At 35.9% G+C, this 26,933-nt stretch overlaps 1 protein-coding gene across 6 annotated transcripts in view; it reads right to left on the bottom strand.

Annotated features, from left to right (window-relative positions):
- Arb2a (ARB2 cotranscriptional regulator A) overlaps positions 1-26,933 on the bottom strand; it is a 430,754-nt gene that overhangs the window by 11,931 nt on the left and 391,890 nt on the right. The window contains exon 11 of one of the 6 annotated variants that reach the window (XM_074077084.1): positions 14,104-25,654. The exons of the other annotated variants lie outside the window; for them this stretch is intronic. Within the exon in view, the coding sequence (XP_073933185.1) occupies positions 25,581-25,654 (74 nt within the window). The 3' untranslated portion in view covers positions 14,104-25,580. Of the gene's footprint in view, positions 1-14,103; positions 25,655-26,933 lie in introns of those variants that run through there. 6 annotated transcript variants of the gene reach the window in all.

The following is a 26,933-nucleotide window of genomic DNA, read 5'->3' as shown; positions in this document are numbered from 1 at the left end:
TGGAAAAGATTATACTTCCTGTTTTAAAATTATATTAGGAATCTATAATAATAAAATCAGTATGGTATTACCAGAAAAACATAAATATAAAACACAATTAAACAGAATAGAAAGCCCAGAAATAAATACAAACGTGTACAGTAAAGCAAATTTTGACAAGGGGACCAAAAGGACACAATGGGGGAAGCAATAAGTGGTTTGGGAAAAACTAGATTTCCACATGGAAAAGGATGTAATTGGACCCTTATTTTACACCACACACAAAATAAAATCAAAATGGATAAAAGATGTAACTTTAAGCCCTCAAATCATAAGTCTTCTAGAAAAGAACATAAAGGCAAGCTCCATGACTGAATTTTAAAATGATTTCCTTCTTTAAAAACCAAACCAAACCATGTTCTAGTTCAAACACCTGAATTTTTTTTTTTTTTTGGCAGTATTGGTTTGAACTCAGGGCCTGATGCAAGCTAGGCAGGTACGCTACCACTTGAGCCACTCCGCTGTCCATCTGAATCTTTTGTGGTCCTCCTTTCCTAAATGTATGTTCTTCCATAAAGAATATATTTTGTGCACATAGAGCTTTCCCAGAGTTGGATTGATAGTCCAAGCACTATCAATCACTATTCTACTAGGCATCTACTTCACCCTCCTACAAGCCTCAGAATATTTTGAAACTTCATTCACAATCTCCGACGGCATTTATGGCTCAACCTTCTTTACAGCAACAGGATTTCACGGCCTATATGTAATTATCGGCTCCACATTCCTACTAGTATGTCTAACTCGACAACTAAAATTCCATTTTACATCAAAGCACCATTTCGGCTTTGAGGCCGCAGCCTGATGCTGACATTTTGTTGATGTGGTATGACTGTTCCTGTACGTCTCCATCTATTGATGAGGCTCATGCTCTCTTAGTATTAATAAGTACAGCTGACTTCCAATCAGCTAGATTTGGTATAAACCCAAAAAAGAGCAATCAACCTAATCATTGCATTAACCCTAAACTCCCTCCTAGCAACCCTCTTAATCATTATCGCATTCTGAGTCCCACAAATTAACATCTACAACGAAAAATAAAACCCCTATGAATGCAGATTTGACCCTATAGGCTCAGCACGACTCCCATTCTCAATAAAATTCTTCTTCATTGCAATCACCTTCCTCTTATTTGACCTTGAGATTGCCCTACTTCTTCCCCTCCCTTGAGCACTACAAACAAACAACCTCTACCCAGTTATTCTCAGAGCATTAGCCCTAATCATCATCCTATCATTAGGACTAGCCTACAAATGATCTCAAAAAGGATTAGAATGAAATGAATATGGTGCTTAGTTTAACACAAAGCAAACGATTTCGACTCATTAGATTATGAACAACTCATAAGCACCAAAATGTCCCCTATCCTAATTAACCTCTTCCTATCCTTCCTAGCATCCCTATTAGGAGCACTAATCTATCGATCACACTTAATATCCTCACTCCTATGCCTAGAGGGTATAATATTATCAATTTTTATCACTGCAACCCTAATTACCCTGAACTTCAACATCACCTTATCATTTATATTCCCCATTACCATCCTAGTCTTCAAAGCTTGCAAAACCACAGTAGGACTGACCCTACTAGTTATAATATCAAACTCATACGGAATGGACTATGTACAAAACCTAAACCTCTTACAATGCTAAAAGTTATTATACCACAATCATACTCATTCCTATAACATGATTCTCAAAGAACAACATAATCTGAATTAACTCCACTGCCTACAGTCTACTAATCAGTATACTATGCTTATTTACTCTAAATCAATCAAACGAAAACAGCCTTAACTTCTCACTATTATTCTCTTCAGACTCCCTCTCCACCCCCTCTCTTAATTCTAACAGCCTGACTGTTGCCACTAATAATTATAGCTAGCCAACAACACATGAACAAAGAACCAGTAGAACGAAAAAAAATGTGTATCACCATACTAGTACTACCACAAGTCCTATTAATTATAACATTTACGTCCACAGAACTAATCTTATTTTACATCTTATTTGAAGCCACACTCATTCCCACATTAATTATCATTACACGATGAGGGAACCAAACAGAACGACTTAACACAGGCCTATACTTCCTATTTTATACACTAATTAGATCCCTACCCCTTCTAGTTGCATTAATTTACCTACAAAACTCACTAGGATCCCTAAACCTTCACATTCTCAACAACTACTCAGAGCAACTAAACCTATCATGATCAAATGAGCTACTCTGACTAGCATGCATAATAGCATTTATAGTTAAAATACCATTATACGGACTACACCTATGACTACCCAAAGCCCATGTTGAAGCACCTATCGCCTGCTCCATAGTACTAGCAGCTATTCTATTAAAACTAGGCGGCTATGGTATAATATGAATTACCATCCTCCTATCACCCATCACAAACCACATGATATACCCATTTATATTACTCTCACTAGGGGCATAGTAATAACCAGCTCAATCTGTTTACGACAAACAGACCTCAAATCCCTAATTGCATACTCATCAGTCAGTCACATAGCATTGGTAATTGTCGCCACCTTAATGCAATCCCCGTGAAGCTTTATAGGAGCTATAGCACTGATAGTAGCCCATGGTTTAACCTCATCCGTCCTATTCTGCCTAGCAAACACAAACTATGAATGAGTACACAGCCGAACCATACTCCTAACTCGAGGCCTACAAACAATGCTCCCATTAATGGCCCTATGATGACTCATAGCAAGCTTAACCAACCTCGCACTACCCCCAACAATTAACCTGATCGGAGAACTAATAATCATCACCTCCTCATTCTCATGATCCAATTTCACCATCCTCCTTATAGGAACTAATACACTCATCACAGCCTTATACACCCTATACATATTAACCAGGACTCAACGAGGCAAATCTACCTACCATATAAATAACATTCACCCATCATTCACACGAGAAAACTCCTTAGTCCTCCTCCACCTACTCCCCCTACTCCTCCTATCTTTAAATCCAAAAATCATTCTTGGCACAATATTCTGTAAATATAGTTTAACAAAAACACTAGATTGTGAATCTAGAATCAGAAAACAAAATTTTCTTATTTACCAAGAAAGTACGCAAGAACTGCTAACTCATGCCACCATACCTAAAAATATGGCTTTCTTACTTTTAAAGGATGGTAGCTATCCGTTGGTCTTAGGAGCCAAAAAATTGGTGCAACTCCAAATAAAAGTAACAAATGTATTAACTTCATCCATAATCATAATATTCATTACCCTCATATACCCCATCCTAATATCCCTGACAGACTTTTACAAAAGTAAAAATTACCCTGAATATATTAAAACCTCAGTTAAACTAGCATTCATTATTAGCATAATTCCCATAATTATATTCCTCCACCTAGGTAATGAAACCATCCTATCCAACTGACACTGGCTCCAAGACTGATTAATTCACACACTTATACATGTATTTGTTGTATGCCAGGCAGTTTATTGGTGCTGGGGAAACAGTGGTAAGCAAGATATATGGAGGATCTGCTCTTAAAGCAAACTTGCTAGTGGGAGATGACAGAAAAAAAAAAGTAAAACAGTGGTTATTTCAGAAAGTCAGAAGTACTATAAAAAACACAATATAGGATGTGAAGAGAATGAGGAGGATGCAGTGGGAAAAGGAATGGTGGTTATCAATTTCAATTGTATGGAGATGACTTTTGACCTGAAACCTGACTGGCAAGAAAGAGTCATATGAATGGGGCAGAGTGCTTCTGGAGAGTTCTGGAAGAACAAGTGCAGTGGTTCTAAGGAACCCCTGTGAGAAAGAGGTTCTCACATTTAAGGAAAGGAAGGCTGGAGTGATGTAAGCACAGAGGGTGTGACTGTCAATTTGATTGCATTGAAAAGCACCTAGGAAATTAGTAAAGGCCACCCCTGGGTGTGTCTGTGAGGGCGTTTCCTAAGCTGGGATGACCTTCTCTGAATGTGGGTAGCATCATCAGATAGGCTGGGACCTGGATAGAATAAAAGGTAGAAGGAGGAGGAAGCTAAGTCTGGAGGCATTCTTGCATTCTGCTTATGCCTGCTATACTGCTCAGCTACACTGCTTATGGCCTGGCTTGCCAGGCCTTCCTTTGAAATCTGTGTGGAAGTTTCAATGACCCTGTAAGTCTGACATTCTGTATGCTTGCAAAACCACATTTTGTAATCATGTGGATGATGCCAAGGACTGCTGCCAGCTTAAGCAGTAGTGAGGCCCCCTTGGAGCATGGCTGCAGTGGCTTCTGAGTGCCTGGGTGGCTGAATGTAGCAAACTCTTCCTGAGGCAGCTCTGTGTGAACAGGTTTTGAGAGTTTTCCTCTTAAAGCAAAGTCTTTCAAATGAGCTAAAGCTTTTATACCCTTGAGCCTGCTATGGGTGGGATCAGGCCAATTCCTGTTATGCCCTCAATGAATTTTTCCTAGTGTCCTAATGCACAGTACTTGGCTTCTGTTTTTCCTCAGTGTGTTTTCTTGCTGTGCTGGTAATCAAATTCAGGGGCTTTCACATGGTAGGCAAATGCTCTACCATTGAGTTAAATCCCCTGTCCATTTGGCTTCCTTTTAATGGCTCTAGGTTGTTCTGCAGCACTCTTTCCTTGGCCCCAACTTTATATATGCTTCTTTTCTGGGCAAACTGCAAGATTATCAAACCTTTCCGCTCTGAATTTTGCTCACAGTTGTTACTGTAAACCTCAGATAGTAATAACCATGCTATAGCCTGAAGACTGGGGTTGCCTTAAAAATTCCTCCATCTTGAGCAATAAAAGTCTTCCATGATAAGCAGAAGCTAAAACAATATGTGACTACAAAGCCACCACTACAAAGGATTCTTCAAGGGATTCTGCACACAGAAAGTGAAAACCCAACTTAACCATGAAAAGTCAAGCAGCACCAAACCACAGGAAAAGAAAAAGCAAGACAGTAGAGAGTAACCTCAACTTACGTACACACAATCAAACCTTCAAACAACTAAGACAACTAAATGACAGGAATCACCACATACCTATCAGTACTAATGCTTAATGTTAACGGACTTAATTCACCTATCAAAAGGCACTGCTTGACGAAATGGATTAAAAAGGAAGATCCAACAACTTGTTGCTTACAGGAGACCCATATCACTGACAGAAATAAGCATAGGCTAAGGATGACAGGCTGGAAGAACATTTACCAAGCCAATGGCCCCCGAAAACAGGCAGGGAGTAGCAATACTTATCTCTGACAAAGTAGACTTCAAACCTACATTGATCAAACAAGATAAAGAAGGACATTCCATACTAATAAAAGGTGAAATAGACCAAAAGGAAATAATAATTATCAACCTGTATGCACCCAATGTCAACGCACCCAATTTCATAAAACATACCCTGAAAGACCAAAAAGCATATATAAACACCAACACAGTGGTTGTGGGAGACTTTAACACCCCATTATCATCAATAGATAGGTCATCCAAACAAAAAATCAATAAAGAAATCCAAGATCTAAAATATGCAATAGATCAAATGGACCTAGTTGATGTCTACAGAACATTTCATCCAACTTCTACACAATATATATTCTTCTCAGCAGCCCATGGAGACTTCTCTAAAATAGATCATATCCGAGGGCACAAAGCAAGTCTCAGCAAATATAAGAAAACAGAAATTATACCGTGCATACTATCTGATCACAATGCAGTAAAAGTAGAACTCAACAACAAAAGTAAAGACAAAAAATATGCAAACAGCTGGAAACTAAATAACTTATTACTTAATGAAGAATGGATCATGGATGAAATAAAAGAGGAAATTAAAAAGTTCCTGGAAGTCAATGAAAATGAAAACACAACCTACTGGAACCTATGGGACACAGCTAAGGCAGTCCTGAGAGGAAAGTTTATAGCCATGAGTGCATATATTAAAAAGACTGAAAGATCCCAAATCAATGACCTAATGATACATCTCAAACTCCTAGAAAAACAAGAACAAGCAAATCCCAAAACAAATAGAAGGAGAGAAATAATAAAAATAAGAGCTGAAATCAATGAAATAGAAACCAAAAAACCATACAAAGAATTAATGAAACAAAAAGTTGGTTCTTTGAAAAAATAAACAAGATCGATAGACCCCTGGCAAACCTGATTAAAATGAGGAGAGAAAAAACCCAAATTAGTAGAATCAGGAATGCAAAAGGGGAGATAACAACAAACACCATGGAAGTCCAGGAAATCATCAGAGACTACTTTGAGAACCTATATTTAAATAAATTTGAAAATCATAAAGAAATGGACAGATTTCTAGATACATATGACCATCCAAAACTGAACCAAGAGAAAATTAATCACCTGAATAGATCTATAACACAAAATGAAATAAGCAGCAATCAAGAGTCTCCCCAAAAAGAAAAGTCCAGGACCTGATGGATTCTCTGCTGAATTCTATCAGACCTTTAAAGAAGAACTGATACCAACCCTCCTTAAACTGTTCCATGAAATAGAAAGGGAAGGAAAACTGCCTAACACATTTTATGAAGCCAGTATTACACTTATCCCAAAACCAGGCAAAGACACCTCCAAAAAGGAGAACTATAGGCCAATCTCCTTAATGAACATTGACGCAAAAATCCTCAACAAAATAATGGCAAACTGAATTCAACAACACATCAAAAAGATTATTCACCACGACCAAGTAGGCTTCATCCCAGGGATGCAGGGGTGGTTCAACATATGAAAATCAATAAACGTAATAAACCACATTAACAGAAGCAAAGACAAAAACCACTTGATCATCTCAATAGATGCAGAAAAAGCCTTTGATAAGATCCAACACCATTTCATGATAAAAGCTCTAAGAAAACTAGGAGTAGAAGGAAGGTACCTCAACATTATAAAAGCTATATATAACAAACCTACAGCCAGCATTATAATTAATGGAGAAAAACTGAAACCATTCCCTCTAACATCAGGAACCAGACAAGGATGCCCACTATCTCCACTCCTATTCAACATAGTACTGAAATTCCTAGCCAGAGCAATTAGGCAAGAAGAAGGAATAAAAGGAATACAAATACATAAAGAAACTATCAAAATATCCCTATTTGGAGATGACATGATCCTATACATTAAAGACCCAAAAAACTCTACTCAGAAGCTTCTAGACACCATCAATAGCTATAGCAAGGTAGCAGGATATAAAATCAACATAGAAAAATCATTAGCATTTCTATACACTAACAATGAGCAAACTGAAAAAGAATGTATGAAAACAATTCCATTTACAATAGCCTCAAAAAAAATCAAATACCTAGGTGTAAACCTAACAAAAGATGTGAAAGACCTCTACAAGGAAAACTATACACTTCTGAAGAAAGAGATTGAGGAAGACTATAGAAAGTGGAGAGATCTCCCATGCTCATGGATTGGTAGAATCAACATAGTAAAAATGTCGATACTCCCAAAAGTAATCTACATGTTTACTGCAATTCCCATCAAAATTCCAATGACATTCATTAAAGAGATTGAAAAATCTACTGTTAAATTTATATGGAAACACAGGAAGCCACGAATAGCCAAGGCAACACTCAGTCAAAAGAACAGTGCAGGAGGTATCACAATACCTGACTTCAAACTGTATTACAAAGCAATAACAATAAAAACAGCATGGTACTGGCACAAAAACAGACATGAAGACCAGTGGAACAGAATAGAGGACCCAGATATGAAGCCACACAACTATAACCAACTTGTCTTTGACAAAGGAGCTAAAAATATACGATGGAGAAATAGCAGCCTCTTCAACAAAATCTGCTGGGAAAACTGGTTAGCAGTCTGCAAAAAACTGAAACTAGATCCATGTATATCACCCTATACCAAGATTAACTCAAAATAGATCAAGGATCTTAATATCAGACCACAAACTCTAAAGTTGATACAGGAAAGAGTAGGAAATACTCTGGAATTAGTAGGTATAGGTAAGAACTTTCTCAATGAAACCCCAGCAGCACAGCAACTAAGAGATAGCATAGATAAATGGGACCTCATAAAGCTAAAAAGCTTCTGTTCATCAAAAGAAATGGTCTCTAAACTGAAGAGAATACACACAGAGTGGGAGAAAATATTTGCCAACTATACATCAGACAAAGGACTGATAACCAGAATATATAGGGAACTTAAAAAACTAAATTCTCCCAAAACTAATGAACCAGTAAAGAAATGGGCAAGTGAACTAAACAGAACTTTCTCAAAAGAAGAAATTCAAATGGCCAAAAAACACATGAGAAAATGCTCATCATCTCTAGCAATAAAGGAAATGCAAATTAAAACCACACTAAGATTCCACCTCACTCCTGTTAGAATAGCCATCATTAGCAACACCACCACCAACAGGTGTTGGTGAGGATGGGGGGAAAAAAGAACCCTCTTACACTGCTGGTGGGAATGTAAACTAGTACAACCACTCTGGAAAAAAATTTGGAGGCTACTTAAAAAGCTAGACATTGATCTGCCATTTGATCCAGCAATACCACTCTTGGGGATATACCCAAAAGACTGTGACACAGGTTACTCCAGAGACAGCTGCACACCCATGTTTATTGCGGCACTATTCACAATAGCCAAGTTATGGAAACAGCCAAGATGCCCCACCACTGACCAATGGATTAAGAAAATGTGGTATCTATACACAATGGAATTTTATGCAGCCATGAAGAAGAATGAAATGTTATCATTCGTTGGTAAATGGATGGAATTGGAGAACATCATTCTGAGTGAGGTTAGCCTGGCCCAAAAGATCAAAAATCGTATGTTCTCCCTCGTATGTGGACATTAGATCAAGGGCAAACACAACAACGGGACTGGACTTTGAGCACATGATAAAAGCTTTAGCATACAAGGAAGGGATGAGGATAGGTAAGACACCTAAAAAACTAGCTAGCATTTGTTGCCCTTAACGCAGAGAAACTAAAGCAGATACCTTAAAAGCTACTGAGGCCAATAGGAAAAGGAGACCAGGAACTAGAGAAAAGGTGAGATCAAAAAGAATTAACCTAGAAGGTAACACCCATGTACAGGAAATCAATGTGATCTGTATAGCTATCCTTATATCAACCAGCAAAAACCCTTGTTCCTTCCTATTATAGCTTATACTCTCTCTACAACAAAATTAGAAATAAGGGCAAAATAGTTTCTGCTGGGTATTGAGGGGGTGGGGGGAGAAGGAGGGGGCGGAGTGGGTGGTAAGGGAATGGGTGGGGGCAGGGGGGAGAAATGACTCAAGCCTTGTATGCACATATAAATAATAATAATAATAAAAAAGAAAATTCCTCCATCTTATTAAGTAGACTATTCCTGTTAAACTCAGCCTTCCACAAAGTTTCAGGGCATGGACAAAATGTAGACTTTTATTTTTTCCCACCATGTAGCATGAATGGCCGCTAGTCCAATTCCCAACAGTCCAATTCCTTGGTCTACTGAGGGCTGAGGTTTCAGATAGAGACACAGTAGTCTAAAGAGTCCCCTCAGTGTTCTCCTATGAACACTGAGATCACACGTGATGTGCCTATCACATTTTGCTTACAGCATGCTAGGGCTTTTCTAGCCTGCTTCTCCAAACTTTTTCAGGTTCTTCCCACAAACCAGTTCCAAAGGCCAATGAACCACATGACTGGGTAGATAGTCACAGCAAAGTTCCTACTTCTTGGTACCAATTTTCTGTATTAGTTTTTGTGTCCTTGTAATAAACTGAGCAAAACAACTTAAGGAAGGAAATTTGGCTCACGGTTTCAGAGGTTTTAGTCCATCATCATGGAGAGGGTGTGGAAGAACAGAGGAGCTCACATAATGGTAGCTAGAAAGTAGAGAGAGAGAATGCCTGCCTATGTCAACTTTTATGGTCTTCATTTCTCTGGCACACCCAAGAGTGCAATTGCTGGGTTGTTGGTTACTTGTATGCTTACTTTTTCAAGAAATGGTACATGGTTTCCAGAGTTATTGTACCATTCATTTTCCCTCCAGTTTATCTGTATCTTTGCCAGTAAAACATTTGAAAAATGGACAGGCTAATTGTTCTATGTTCATTGTTTTCCAAAATTGTTTTAGGTATTTAGTTTCTTCACCTTTCCATGTAAAGTTTAGATTAATTTTGTCTCTATCTTCTATACTAGAAAGCCTTAGCATTGCCTAAGAGAGGTCTAGCCTTCAAGTTTGGCTCCTGACAGGTAATAGCTAAGCCTTTTAATGTCTTGACTAATAAGGGTGTCTTCATTAACTTGGAGTTTTGTGCCATACTGGGTAGTTTATGCTAACAATGAGATTTATGGTGGGGGTTTTGGTTGTGTGATGTCACCTCAATCTCTTGGAGGGCCTGGAGTATAAAGCCAGTCACAGAGTTGGTCAATCGTGACAACATAATTCAACTCAATAAAAATTCTAGATACTGCTGGGCGCCAGTGGCTCATGCCTATAATCTTACTCCTTGGAGGCTGAGGCTGGGAGGCCAGTCTGGGGAAATAGTTGTAAGACCACCATCTCCAAAATAACTAGAGCAAAATGGGCTAGAGGTGTGGCTCATGTGACAGTGAGCCTGATTTGCAAGTGCAAAGACCTGAGTTCAACATCCCTACCCCACTAATCCCACTTCCCCCAAAATTCTGGATACTAAACTTTTGGTAAGATTTCTTGGGTGTAGCATGTGGTGTGTATTCTCACACCTTGTTGACAGGAAAAAAGAGTACTGTCCATTACCCAACTGGGAGAGGACAATGGAAACACAGCTTTGGAATTTTCCTGGAGCCTGCCATATTTGCTGTTGCCTCAGCTAATTTTATTCTATATCTCTGCTGTAATAAACTGTAGCTGTGTATATAACCATTGTCAGTGGGTTCTGTGAATCTTATTAGTAAATGATCAGAACTAAATGTGGACTTAGGGATATTTAATCTAGGCATCTGGTGCTAGAAGTGAGAGTATTTTGGAACTTCAGAATGTTATGTCGAAAAAAAAAATTTTGCAAAATCAGGCATGGTGGTGCATGCCTGTTGTCCCAATTACTCAGGAGGTAAGACATGAGGACTACTCAAGCCCAGGAGTTTAGGTCAGCCTCGGCAACACAGCCAAGACCTTCCAATAAAATAAAAAAAAGAAAGAAAAGAAAAGAAAGAAAAATCTCACCAGTATTTGTATATTAATTTGAGAAGAACTGACATCTTTGCTATGTTTAGTGACTGAATCAACAAATACGTCTCTTAATATTTTTAGTACTTATTTGTTGATTCTGTAATAAATGGATTTTAAAACATTTTATTTCTCTCTCTCTTTTTTTTTTTTTTTTGAGATGGACCCTCACTGTCTGGAACCCACTATTTAGACTAGGTTGTTCTTAAACTTGAGATCCTCCTGCCTCTGCCTCCCAAGTGCTGGAATTTGCAGGTGTGTGCTACCACATCTGAGAAACATTGTCCTTTTAACTGTTCGTTGTGATATATAAGAATGCATTTGATTTTTGTATATTGATTTTGTATCCAGTTGCCTTGCTGAATTATCCTTTTTATCCTAACAATGTATCTGTAGATTTTGAATTTTCTGCATAGTATGTGTGAATAATTTCAGTCTTGTTTCCTTTCTAATTCTTACCCGTTTTCTTCCAGTTATAAATTTAAGAAAACTTTAAACTATAAAACACCTCAAATGTACTCATATTAACTAATGAGATAAATAAAATTATGTGAAGCAAATTATTATGAACAACATAAAACTGGTATCAAGTTGCTACATTTTCTATTGGCTGATTTCTTGATGCTGTACTTTAGAAAGATCTGGTTTTGGGAGGAGTATCATTCAGTTGCTGACTAATGATCATGAATGCTTCCTGTTGCCTTATGACAGACTCTGATGGTTTCTGGTGTTAGTTATGCTCCTGACACTGTTCTGTCTTTTCATTCTAGTTAAGGTAATGTAGAGACTATTTTTGTTACATCCAGCCTCCAAGTCTAGAGTTGTCCTCACTGAATCTGGCATTACTATCATTTTACTTCTAGTTCTCTCTCCCAAAATTTCCTCTTTTCATGGGTTTTTTTTTCCTTTATATCTCACAGTGTAACTGTCTTTTACATGGCAAGAATTCTTAAAGGATCTTGAACTACTTAGAGGATACCACTAATCCACTCAGAACATCTTCCTTAAGATAAAATACATTAATTTTAAATTAAATGATATATTTACAAATGTGTCATGTAAACATAGCAAGTTCTACTTTTGATTAGTTTAGGACTACTCAACATCAGATAATATGAGTATTGGGACAGAGAGAATCATAAATAATTAAACTGAACCTGAAGTTCCACTAAGGACTGATTTCTTATAAAAACTGAACACAAGCAGGTATGGCCAAACAATTACTAGGAAAGGTTATGAAGATTGTTTATACCCATAATCATTTCCACATTTATATCAAACTTCATCCAAAGGCAACATTTCATAACTCTAACTGGGTTTTCTATACAGCCTTTTTTTCAACTGTTCAGATGATCCATACCTTGAGATCTTTCATTATTGCTTAAGAAATTAAAATTTCTTCCTCTGGGATTAAATTTACTTCTGAGTTTTTAAATTCTTACAATCTTTGGGCTTGAGACAGTGAAATGGAGTGTGAATGTATTTGTTAATGTAAATGTACTTAACATGTGTTACAGAATTTGGGAAGAACATATTATTCCCATCTCTTTGCTTTAAATACTAGCTGTAAGCAACACTTTAAAGCTATGAAGGTCCTTCTCTTCTAGGTGGTTTAAAATTAGGGTGAGGATAAGACATAAGCGTGTAAGTCTTCTCTTCAACAAAATTAGAGGTAAGGGCAGAACAGGTTCTGCCTGGAAGCGAGGGGGGTGGGGGGAGAGGGAGGGGGTGGGGGGAGAAATGACCCAAACAATGTACACACATGTGAATAAGTGAATAAAAAAATTAAAAAAAATAAAAATAAAATTAGGGTGAGACTTACTACTTGGATCTTATTAAAGTAGAAATGGATGAGGATTATTTCCCCAAGAATCTCAACTCTATCTTCTCCATACCACTGTTGGCAGATGACACCTATCATTTTATTTGTATTCCACAGAGAAAATTTAAAGTCATGCTGAGGTAAAACACCTGAAAATTCACTTATGAAACTAAGGTGGGGGATTAATCTGCACATGAAAAAAGGAAGACATTGTCTTCTGAAAATAAAATGTCTTGAGTTAGTTAGATTTCAGTGAGTTTGGGCCAAAATTTATACCCATTATTAGAAACACAGTGTTGTGGATAACTTTCCTAAAAGAAGCTGTAGATGAAGGAAAACTTATAGTATCACGATAAAAGTACTTTAGGAATCCCAATAATAAAGAATGTCATAGCCTGTTTACTGGAAAAAATTATATTTAAAAATTGTAACAAAGGAAGTTAAAATTATAAACCTCTACAGTGATTTAATACTGAAAATGTTAATAACACCATATTAAGAATAAAGTAATAGCTGGGCACTGTTAGCTCACACCTGTAATCCTGGTTACTTGGGAGGCTGAGATTGGGAGGATCGCAGTTTGAGGCCAACCCCGGCAAGCAGTTCTAAAGATATCATCTCCAAAATTACCAGAGCAAAAAAGGGCAATCAAAAAAAGGTCTATGAGACTTTCTGCTTAGGTATTACTTTAGCTATAAACATTATCAATACGTAACTCATGGAATACAATGCTTTTTTTTTTTTTTTTTTGTGGTACTGGAGGCTGAATTCAGGGTCTTGCACTTGCTAGGTAGGCACGCTCCCAGTTGAGCAAAGCCTCCAGCGATTTCTGCTCTGGTTATTTTTGAGACAGGGGTCCTTTCTGCTTTATGCTCTGGTAGGCCTGCATAGCAATCTTATTTGTGCTTCTGTGCACAGCTGGAGATGACCTGCGCACCACTGTTCCCAGGCATTGGTTACGATGGGATCTTCCAAACTTTTTTTTTGCCCAGGCACTTACTTACGCAAAATAATACATTTAATGTGTATTTTTCTATTTAATTTCTGTAGGCCTTCCCTGTCTCCTTTCATGAATTTCACCTTTAAAGAAAAATAAAATCCTGTAAATAGATCCAGTTTTCCTGATTTTATGTTTTTAAAGATGGGACCAGAGCACAGATATTAGCACAGTAGCCATGTCACCAGATAAAACGATGATTCATGGCATAGTGATATGAAATGAAAGCAGCTAATGCAATATGGAAAGTAACCTTCCATGTCACAGGATAGCACAATACTTCTAAGAAGCATATGTACTTATTTCTTTGTTTCTTTTTTGGCGGTACTTGGGTTTGAACTCAGGGCCTCACACTTGCTAGCCAGGTGCTCTACCACTTGAGACACTCCACTAGCTGTACTTACTTCTTTATGTTTATACACTTACTTTTTTGCTAAAACAGCATCTTGACTATATGTTGAGTGTGGAAGATGAGCATTTGCTTTCATCTGACTAGAGATAGTAATCTTTGATAAGCTATGAATGCAAATCTATTGGAGAAAAAAGCCTCAAGGTCAATGCTTCTAACTTCAGACAGCCAATCAATAGGTCATTTCCTAAACATGAGGTTTCTGTGTAATCATTCCAGGTCAATATTTTTAAAAAAGAGTAATTTTGCCCAACATAGCACAGTAAGCTTTTTGTAGATTTTAACACTGAAGGCAACATTTTCACATTTATGTAACTCATATCTCTTCCTGACATGAAAGAACAACCAAAAGGATGAGGGGCAGCACCAGGGTCTCAGTGAAATATGTTGAATTATAAAAATTTTGTTTCTTATCTTTAATGGTGATACAAAGAAAGTGTTAAAAATCTGGATGATACAGCCCCAAGACACCGAGATACAATAGCCAAAATATTTACTAGGGAATTGTTTTTGAAGTTTTAGTAACAATTTTCACTCACATTTTAAATTTATATTTTATGCATGCAAGACAAAACATTATATTTACTCTATAGTCAGTAATAATTCCAAGCTTATTTCAAAATTGTATTTGATGCAAGTATAACAGTTTAAATTTTATCACCACAGAGAGAATATCTAATTTATTCAGAAAAGTGGATCCCTTGCAAATTGAAATTATAAGAAAGTAGTACCAGAAAAGAATTTCATTACAAGTTGCTTTTACTATTCATAATAATGGAATTTTTCCTCTTAATTACATGTTACAGAGCAGCCTCATGGACTGTCATAATAATGAATAACTATGTATTTTAAAAGATTATTATTTACTTGAATCTTATCAAATCATATAGTAAGACAAATGAGTGAGCCCTTATGTAGAGCTATTAGTTCTTCAGTTAAAACATATCTTTAAAAGTGACTGAAATAATCTCACAAGGCAAATTTAAAAGTTAAAATTAAAACAATTTTCACAAGGGGAAAAGGAATCTTTATATCCTTTAATCTGGTTTTCCATAGGCACTGTTGTATTATTTAATTATCTCTTCTGCCAAAAGAAAAAAATTCAGTTTCTTTATGAGGTCTCTGGTGAAAAAATCATTTTAAGTGTTGAAGTTTGAGGCCTGAGAACAGGATTCTACAAATTTAAAGGTCCTAGCAATGTTGACAGATGCTTCATTACAGTGTTAGGTATGGTGGTAAAAACACACAATTTAAGTGGGTATTTTTATGAGCAATTCTCATTTAAAATAACTTTGAAATAAAAATTCACATGTATTTCATTCTTAATACAGTTGTTCTTCTTAGCTAGTATTTTCCCGTTTCTCCACACTTAATTTCAACAATAAGTGATCTAATTTTTAAAAGTAAATTCAAACATGAAGACTTTCTTCTGATTCAAATGTCAAATTCCAAAGATTCTCTTTTAAAAAATAAAATTTAGTGATACATAATGAATAGTGATACAGTTCTGATATGTCAGATGGGTATATGGTAAAAATGGATCTGAATATATAATATTCTAAGAAAATAAACTTAGAAACACTACTCTTAAAAACAAAAGCTATTTCAAAATAATCAAACTTACAAAATTTTCAAGAATAGTTAACTCCTCAATATCTTTTACCCAGATTCACTAGTTTTTTAAAAAAAATTTGTCATATTCATTTTCTCATTCATTCTTGAACTTTTGTATGCATACACATACTCATGATCACATATTTTAAAAAGGTACTTGAGTAGGTTGTAAATATAACTCTTTTTAGTGTGTGTCCTAATGATAAGCCACAGCACATTTTCAAACACAGTACATTTACTTAAGTTTATTTACATAAATATACTTTTCACTGCATTGTCTGTCAGTTTTGCCAGTTGTTCCACACAGCACTCTTTCCTCTCTAGAACAGAATTTAGTCCAGGATCTTACACTGAAACTATTAAAATTTAATAATTATTTCTTTTTACCTGTTTCTTTTTATTATAGTTATTAATACATTAGATGTACAAATTCATGGAATTCACTATATTTACCCACATTCTTCTTTTACAAATTTCTATAGGATCTAAAAAGATAGCTTTGTTATGTTTTCTTAAAGCTTTGCCCCTAATTCTTTTTTTTAAAGGGATTTTTTTGAGGGGGTGGTTCTGGAGATTGGACTCAGGGGCTCACACTTGCTAGGCAAGTACTCTACCGCTTGAACCATGTATCCAGTTCTTTTGGTTAGTGTTTCTCAGATAGGGTGTCTCATGCTTTTGCCCAGGCTGGTCTTGGACCAGATCCTCCTATCTTCTACCTTCTGAATAGCTGGAACAACAGGCATGTACAAACATGCCTGGCCCAAAACAGATTTTTAAAATTGTTGTACATGAATTGTACAAAGTAATAGATTTCACTTTGACATTTTCATACACCTTCCTCTTCCCATTATTTGTTATCTTTTATAGGGTTGTTTTATTTGATTTCAATCTGAAATTTCAGAATAAGAAGACTAATTCTGTTAGTAAGTTTTATGACATCTTTACTATACTATACTAAACCACTGAGTAACTATATTAAATACCTCTCCTCTGACCATATTTTATATATAAAGAAGCTTACAACACAGAAAGGGAAATTTCTTACTATCTCAATGTATGTCTTCCTGCCATTTTGATGCTAGCCCACAGAAAGCTAATAGAAATAAAATTAAAATCAGTTAAATTTCCTATTTGCTAGGAGTTTTAGTAAAATATTTGATAGCAGAACAAAGAAAGGACTTTACTGTTCTATCTATATTTGTTATACAAAAAAAAAAAAGAAAACACAGATAAGTAAAAAATAAGAAAACTGAAATTATCAATAATCCTGTCAGTCATAACAACTTGGAATATATCCATTCAGACATTTTTCCCTCTGCACCAGCATATGCTTTATTATTTTTTATTGATAAAAATGCATAACTTTAATAATGGAAAAATTATATTTCAATACAAATGATTTTTTGGGTCCTGTTTTATTTTTATCTTTTTTGGGCAGTACTGGGGTTTGAACTCAGGGCTTCATGCTTACTAGGCAGGTGCTCTACCACTTGAACCACTCCACCACCCCCTACAAAGGATTGTTTTTTAAAAGCTACTAACTGAGGGTTCTTGTTCTTGTAATCATTTGTAATAATGATAATCATGAACAAAGGATAACACAGCTATTTGACTGCTCTGAAAGGCAACCACAGCAATCAGAGTGGAAGGAGAATTAAGCCCCTTAAAGAAGGGATCTATACTGTGTGTTCCTTCACCTGAGAGACCTTGCTTTTCTGAGTGTGCAGGGTGGCTAGAAACCAAGTAAAAGGGTGCTGTTTCATTGCCTTGCAGTGTTTAAGAAAGGAATCTGGGGATACCAGAACAGGGGAAACTAGGAAGATAAATTCCTCATAGAAAGGGGCCAATAACAGAAAAGAATAAGTCTGAATTTGTGTTTAAATTCTTTTTGGGCTGAGTTACTAAGTATACAAAGAAATGGGAATTTTTGATCTACAGTCAAGAAGGGAAAAAGAAAACAACAGAAACAGATTTAAAGGTGAAACAGATGTTGGAATTAGCAAAGAAACAAGGATAAGGTGATGTCCCTAGAGTGAAAGATAGGATGTTTTACAAATAAATGGAACCAAATGGAGATTGTAGAACTCTAGAGAGAAACATCTAAAAGGAACATTCATTGATGAGCTTGAGAGTAGACTAGGAGAGAAGGCAGAAGAAAGCCAAGGGTACTTGGCTTTCAATCAGTGTGAATCACCAGAGCTAAAGAACAGAGAAAAAGTTCAGCAAAAATGTGAACAAAGCATGAGTGAAGCGTGAGACAATACAAAGACGTAATTCATGTGTGACTGGAATCTCAGAAGTAGTAGGAAAAGAATAGCATGGGACTGATATTTGAAGAAATCTGGTGAAAAGCACCAATATAGGAACCAAAGAACCTGAAAATACTGAACAGGACAACTACAAAACAAACTAACAGACTCTCCACAACTAGGCATATCATAGTAAAACTACAGAAATAAAGACAAACACCTTGCAAGTAGGCATGGAGAAAAGGATACATTACATACTGTGTAACATGATCAAACGACAGCTGACTTCTCAATGAAAGCAATGGGAACCACAGGACAATGAAATGACAACTTTTTAGTATTGAAAGGAAAAGAATGAAAACAAACCCATTAACTCAACAATTGTACTTTCAAACGGAGAAATCTTTAAAACATTAAGATAAAGAATATAATAGCCGGGCACCGGTGGCTCATGCCTGTAATCCTAGCTACTTGGGAAGCTGAGATTGGGAGGATTGAGGTTCAAGGCCAGTCCAGGTAAACAGTTCATGAGACTCTATCTCCAAAACAACTAGAGAAAAATGGGCTGGGGTGTGTGGCTCAAGTGGTAGAACACCTGCTTTGCAAGAGAGAAACTCTGAGTTCAAAATCCAGTCACACCAAAAAATAAAAAAGAATACAATAAATAAATAATTAAAATTTCAGGTAAGCAAAAACTGAGAGAATGTATTATAAACAGACCTGTGCTATAAGAACATAACAGAGACTGAAGTTGAATGGCACCTATTCAGTATAGACATAAATCTACTAGAAGAAATGCCCAGCATGAGAATGGTAAACATGTTAAATTTACTAACAACTACAACGGAATATCTTTGTGTGTGTGTTTTGCTGGGGATTGAATTCAGGACCTTAACATATGCTAAGCATGCACTTTAGCACTGAGGCACACCCCCAATCTCATGACTCACTGAATCTTCAATGTAAAAAGTGTCATGTCAATGTGTCATGTGGTATTAAAGTATATGAGTGAAAAATATCTGACAACAGTACTGTAAAGGATAGGAAGATAAATGAACTAATACTGTGTAAAGCCACTTATATTTTATATGAGACTGTACAATATGAACTCCCTACCCAACCCTCTGTTCTTACATTTATCTCCTGTTCTCAAATTTCATATAAATGACATATACAACATATGCTTGTTTGTGTTTCTCTTCTCTCATCTAATATGTTTTCAGAATTTATCCTATTAAAATGCATCACTAGGTGACTCCTTTTTATTATAAGAAGTACTCACCATGTGAATATATAACAATTTATTTATCCATTCTCCTATTGATAGACATTTGAGCTATATGTGGTTTGGGGTATTCTGAATAAAGCTTTTATGAACATTTTCATGCACACTTGTAGATATTTGCTTTCTATTAGATCAATAGCTAGCACTGGGAATGCACAATTATGATATGGTTCTATGATTTTCCACAGTAACTATACCATTTTACATTCCTATCAGTAGTAGTGGGAGTTCTACTTGAGTTGCTCCATATCTTTTGATTTTAATTGGAGTAACTAGTGCATTCAAATTTCATGCAATTATCAATGTTTGTGTTTATATCTACCATTATGCTGTTTATTTTCATTATGATTTTTTTCTTTTTAGCAGTACTGGGAATTGAACTCAGGGCATCATACTTGCTAAGCAGGTGTTCTACCACTTGAGCCATGCCCCTATCCCCAATTTTTTGTTTCTTTGGTTTTTTTTTTAATAGTAGTACTAGGCTTCACACTTGCTAGACAGGTACTCTACTACTTGAGCCATTCCACCAGCCCTTTTTTGTGTTGGATATTTTTGAGATAGGGTCTCACAAACTATTTGCCTGGGCTGGCTTTGAACCTCACTCCTCCTGATCTCTGCTCCCCGAATAGCTAGGATTACAGGTGTAATCCAGATTTTCATTAGGATGGTAATTACAATAGATTGCTATGGTTTGAGTCTGTCCCCTCATAAGTGTATGCTGGAAACTTAATCCGTTAAATTTTAATCCAGTTTAGACCATGAAGGCTCTTCCTTCATGAATAGATTAATTCCAGTTATAAAAGGACTTGAGGCTGCAAGTTCAAGCTCTTGCTTTCTCTTGCCCTCTCTTTGCACTTTTTCCATAGGATGACAAAGCAAGGTCCTTGCTAGATGCTCCTCAGTTTTGGATTTTTCAGGCTCCAGAACCATGATCCAATACATTTCTGTTTGTTATAAATTACCTAGTTTGTGTATTCTGTTACAGCAGCACAAAATGGACTAAGGCATAGGGGTATACATTTTAAAAAAAACCCAACAATTTGAAAACTGAAAATCTGATCATTTTACCTCATGTAAAATCTGTTACATAAAAAGAAAAAAAAATCCAGTATCAAAATATAAAGGTAAAATACTTTATACACACATGACAATAAAGGTATCATAAATCATATACAAATATAATATTTAATTTATATCACTGAATAAAAAGCATTACCATAGGACATATTTTTTTAACCTTAGAAACTGAACTAAGTAGCCTAGACCAGCATTCTTTTTTTTTTATTTGCTAGTCCTCAGTGATTTAAAGTTCAGTAGAAGAATATGACTACTATAATTGGTTGATGTTTGGTAAAAAAAGAGGGACTCATCTACTAATTTGCAGAGCCCAATCTAAAATCAATGCTAGTAATATTTCAAAATCACCTTATTTGCTTACAAGATGTGACATTCTAATCATGAAGACTTGGTGCCTCTTCAAGTAAAGAACTTGCCAGATCAATATGTTGTTATGTTCATCATGTACAGATACATGGATAGCTGTTTAACATTTACAGGCAACAGAAATACACTGTAGGTTAGGCAATGACAATGAACTTGTCAATGATAAAGGCAGCACAGGAGCACTAAAGGGTTGGCAAAGCTTCCATAGAGTATTGAAAATTATAGTCCCAAAAGGACAGTCCAGTAAAAATTCATCAATCCTTTTTATTAAATAGACTACTAATATGAATCATTATACCCCAAGGTGGTAGAACTAATGGACATATATAATAATTTAAACTCTATGGCATTTTAACAAGATATATGACAATGAAGTAACAAAATTAAGCAATGTACCTAGTGTTTCCTAAGAATAAAAGGAGACATACATTTTTTAATTTGAGTTGATGCAAAAAGTACTTGAAATTCAAATATAGCCTGATACTAAACTGTCTTAACTTCAAGAAATTTCAAATAACTCTTAATTTGAAGGATCGCATGGTGGTAAGACTAAAGTTAATCTTCAATTTTTCTTGGTTTTACAAAAGGAAAGGAAAAGAAATAATTGCTATTATTATTGGCCTCCCCTTTCAAGTTGAAATGTTTACCTTAGTTTAAAATCATTGATTTAAATTAATTTAGTGATCAGAAAAATACTTTTTAGTAATATAAAATAAATTCAAACATCTATTAGGGTACTGTTTCTCAGATGAAGAAATGACCTGGGTTTCTGCCCTCTTTCCTTATATAAATTGCTGTCAGAGTTGGGAAAGAATTATAGTGGAGAATCTTCAGGAAATTGGTTGAACAAATTTAGTGAAATCATCAGACAAACTGAATGTTTTTCAATAATTTTACACAGAATGCTAAGAATGGCACTCTAGTTTGTTGGCAGCAAGATGGCACAGTGATTATTGCATTTCGTGGTTAATTCATCAATGGTCAACCTTTTGCAATATTTATTCAGTGGAACTTGGGGATGTTCAAGCTGTTGATTCAAGATTCCTGAGTTTAGGAAAACTCCTCATTACAGGTATTCAAAGAGGCTTTGATACGCTTATGTGTACTGTGAGATGCAGAAGAGAGGATTTCAGTTGTCTAGCATGTCCCCAACATACTTAGCTAATGAGTTTCTCCTGGAATAGTTTTTTGGACTTTTATTTTATAAAATATACTTTGGAAATTTTGGTCTGGAGGTAATGGAGATAACTAGAACTTGAAAAAAAAGAACAGAAGCAAGAAAGAATAATTCTTTCTTTTTTTTTTTTTTTGGAGGTTGTGGGGTTTGAACCCAGGGCCCCACAAGAATAATGATTTCCTAGGTCACATTTCTCAGTGCTAAGCTTCCTTAAATGTAAAATGCTGTTTATTAGCATTAACTTTATGTAAATTCTTTAATTGTTCTCTAATTGCTATAAAATAGGGCAAATAGTAATAATGCTTATATTGCAGAGTTTATAATGAGAATCAGTGCCTGGCACATGATCGTTCTGCTAGAAAAATGAGAGTGACTTATTATTTTAATAGGTTGGTATAGTTTATATGAATTTCAGTCCTACTTTAACCCATTCTTGTACTTTCACAATATTAATTTCTATGTGAGAGATTATGAGAAGACCTGCTTAATGAAGCTTACATATGTTTATTGAACCCAATGTTCAGATCTGACCAAGGAACCTGCCTACCACTAGAACATTGTGGTACTATTGGTTCCACAAAACAATATACAGTTACTTATATAGCACTCAAAGTAGAAACTGAAGGCTGATACTTCATTTGTAATTTCTGTCATCATAATTTTATTGATAAGAGTTTTCTCTGGCAGTACTGGAGTTTGAACTCAGGACCTCACACTTGCTAGCCAGGTTGCTCTTACCACTTAAGCTACTCCACCAACCTTCATTTCTAACTTGACTGGACAATATTTCAGTTTCCCAGATATTTGTCAGAATTCAGTAATCCCACTGTTAATTTCCTCCTTAGGAATGTGAATGACACTACCAAGTTCTTCTGACTCTCATCCTGCTCAAATCATTAAGGAGTTGAAATTTTAAGAACTCCCTCTACTGGGAAGTCTGCGGTCCTTTCCTCTTTATTTTTACAGTTAAGGATATTATATCATACAGTAAAGGAGAATGCTGTGGAAGCATTAAGTGCTTTTCCTGTAACCTTTCTTTATGTTTTTTTTTTCACTTTCATTAGGACATAGCTGTTGTACAGGGGGTTCATTGTGACATTCCTAATAGGCTTACATTGTACACTGGTTAGATCATACCCACCATCTCTTCCCCAATCCCCTTCCCGACCCACTTAAAGCAATTACAGGAGGTTTCATTTTCTATTTTGTATATGTATATGAGGCCCATTAACCATATTCCCTCACATTTATCTACTCCATCGCTCTCCCCACTCTCACAAGTATCCCCCTACTGTATCTGTTTTATAGTCCTGACTTTTGTTACTAATCCAAAGTCAATGTCCAAGTGAACTTTTTCTTCAGCTTGAAATATCATCTTTACTTTGCGTCTGTGCTTTGTTCTCAACAGATCACGGAATTCTTCCCTCCCTCTTTTCCTTCTTCCTTTTGTTTTTGGTGCTGCAGATTAAACCCAGGACTTTGAGAACGCTAAGCAGAGCTCTACTACTGAGGTAAACCTCAGCCCCAGGAATGTGCTTTCAACTTTAGAATGAGGGCTGTGCGAACATCACATAAAACATGGATTTTTTTCCTGTTTTGATATTATATTTTCATGATATTGTCCTCATTTCTTTTGGCATGCTAGTGTTTTCCTACATTTATGACTTAGTTCACTATCTATTGAATATTTAAAACTTACTTTGATCTGATATATAAAAACAAAACCTGTACACATTAATGGGGTACCATGTAAGGTCTCAATATATGTACGCATTGCATAATATTTAAATCAGGTTAAGTATACTATACTATCTTCCCAAACATTTATCATTTCTTTATGTTGAAAACTTTTCAAAAGTCTTTTCTTTTAGTTTTTTGGAATGTATAGTATATTACTCTTTTCTGTAGTCACCCTACTATGCAACAGCACACCAGAACTTTTTACTACTATCAACTGTAACTTAGTACTAATTGTGAATGCCTATTTTCTCATAAAATTATTTAAATATACTGTCGGCATAAGACCCCTCCATTTTTCCTTTATCAAATTCCTCTTTGACACCTGTGAAACTTTTATCAACACCACTTTTCTGTTTAGAAACTTTCCTTTCATAAACAGCTTCAGCAAAGTAGCAGGATACAAAATCCCTTTACAAAAATCAGTAGCCTTTCCATACACCAACAGTGAGCAGATTGAGAAAGAATATAGAAAACAATACCATTTACAATAGCCTCAAAAAAATACCTAGGAATCAACTTAACAAAGAATGTGAAAGACCTCTACAAGGAAAACTATAATCCATTGAAGAAAGAAATAAAAGACTACAGAAGATGGAAAGATCTCCCATGTTCAATGATTGGCAGAATGAATATTATACAAATGGTTATATGACCAAAAAGCAATCTACATGTTCAATGCAATTCCCATGAAAATTCTAATGACATCCATCACTGAGATTCAAAAAAGTCAACCCTAAAGTTCATTTGGAAGCACAAAAAACTGTAAATAGCCAAGGCAATACTGAGTGAAAAGAGAAATGCTGGAGGTATCACAATACCTGACTTCAAACTATATTACAGATCACAGTAATAAAAACAGCATCGTACTGGCTGTAAAAACACACATGAAGACCAGTGGTACAGAACAGAAGACCTAGATATGAATCCATGCAGCTATGCCCACCTGATTTTTGATAAAGGCACCAAAAACATATGATGGGGAAAAGACAGCCTATTAACAAATGCTGCTGGGAAAACTGGATATCTGCATACAGAAAACTGAAACTAGATGCATGTATTTCATCCTGTACAAGTATTAACTGAAAGTGGATTAAAGACCTTAACATAAGACTGAAACTGTGAAGCTAGTGTAAGAAAGAGCAGGGAATATGCTGGAATTAAGAGGCATAGGTAATAACTTCCTAAATAGAACTCTAATAACTAAGCAACTAAGAGAAAGGACTGAAAAATGGGATTACATGAAATTAAAAGCCTTCTGTACAATAAAAGAAATGGTCACCAGATTAAAGAGGCAGCCCACAGAATGGGAGAAAAATCTTTGCCAGGTATTCATCTGACAAGGGATTAATAACCAGAATATACAGGGACCACAAAAACCAATCAATGACCCAATGAAGAAATGGGCAAATGGACTGAACAGAGCTTTTTCAAAGGAAGAAGTCTAAATGGTCAAAAAACACATGAAGAAATGCTCACCATCCCTGCCTGTAAAGGAAATGCAAATCAAAGTCACTGATTACTTTTCTGACTGAATCCAAGGGCCATTTTTCTGTTCTTAACCTGGTAGCCTTCTGTTTCCAAAAGATGCTGCTGATTTCATTTTCATTGACGTAGAAATCATAGCTTCAGATTCATAATCCAATAACTTCTCTGATGACATTTTTTTTTTTTGTTCCTGGTTCCTCTTGAAGATACTTCTTGGTAGCTGTAGAGTAGTGAATAGCATACTGTACTTACAGACCTACTTCTGGATAAGACATCTAGTTCTAATATTTTCTAGCTTTATGATTCTGTGCAAATCACACTGCTGAGCCTCTGCTTCTTCATGTATAAAATTGAGACAATAATATCTATTTCACATCATTGTTCTTGAGGACTATATGAGATTTATATGTATGAAAGTGCTTTATAGATTCTAAAGCACCATGCAAATGGAAATATTAATTGCCAGTGTCAGATATATGGTTTTTTTGTGTTCTTTATTCTCTAGATACATTATCTCTAAGAGCTTGTTTCTTTAGTTAATATTACCATTTGCATATAAATGACTGCATATATATATAAATATACAAACTGGAAACTAGCTTATACCAATTTATAGGACAGCTTTACAGTTATAATATTCCAGTAACAGTCTATCCATTTTTCCTCACTTTATATGTTCAATGACACTATCATTAAATATCTGAGTCCTTAATCCTTGTGTCACCTTCAAATTTCCTCAATTAGAGTGCGTAGTGGGCATGTGTGATTTTTTTTTTTCTGCTGCCCAGCATCCAACTCCCCTTCTATGGCTTAGTAAATACTACAGGGTGTTAGTTACTTTTCTTGTCACTGTAACCAAAATACTTGACAAAAGTAAGTTAAAGGAGGAAGGATTTATTTTAGCTCATGGTGCCAGAGGATTCAGTCTGGTGGTGGAGGGCAGGGCAGGGCAGAGCAGGGTAGCTCACATCATGGCAGCCAAGAAGCAAAGAAAATGTAGTACAGGAAGGCACCAGGGACAGATAAACTCCTCAAGGACCCACTTCCAGTGACTTACTTCCTCAAAATAGACCCCACCTCCTACCTTTCACCACCTCCCAATAACACCACCATATAATGAATCTACGAAGGGACAGTCCAATCATTAGGTCACAGCCCTCATAATTTAATTATCTCTGGAAACACCACCACAGACATGATTAGTATCACCACTCCACTCTGTTCTGAACCCCATCACTCTTTGTCCTCTTATTCTGTTAAATGTTTATCACACCACTTCTTAATAAATGAAATCATTTATTTATTTTTTAATTCATTTAATAGCTTGGGTTTTAATTGTCCATTTCCTCTGACTATAATATAAGCTCCTTCAGAGCAGGAACTTTGCATGTCTCTTGCTGTGTTCTGTGTAAGTGCCTAGAATAGTGCCTTGCACATAGTAGGAATGCAATTATACATTTGTTGACTGACTGGTAAAAATTTGAAATAGTGGGAGCTCA

Source organism: Castor canadensis, chromosome 6 (genome assembly GCF_047511655.1).
Source record: "Castor canadensis chromosome 6, mCasCan1.hap1v2, whole genome shotgun sequence".
In the NCBI taxonomy this organism is placed as follows: Eukaryota; Metazoa; Chordata; class Mammalia; order Rodentia; family Castoridae; genus Castor; species Castor canadensis.
Note: the sequence above shows the minus strand (reverse complement) of the source record. Positions and strands in the feature narration are given on the sequence as shown.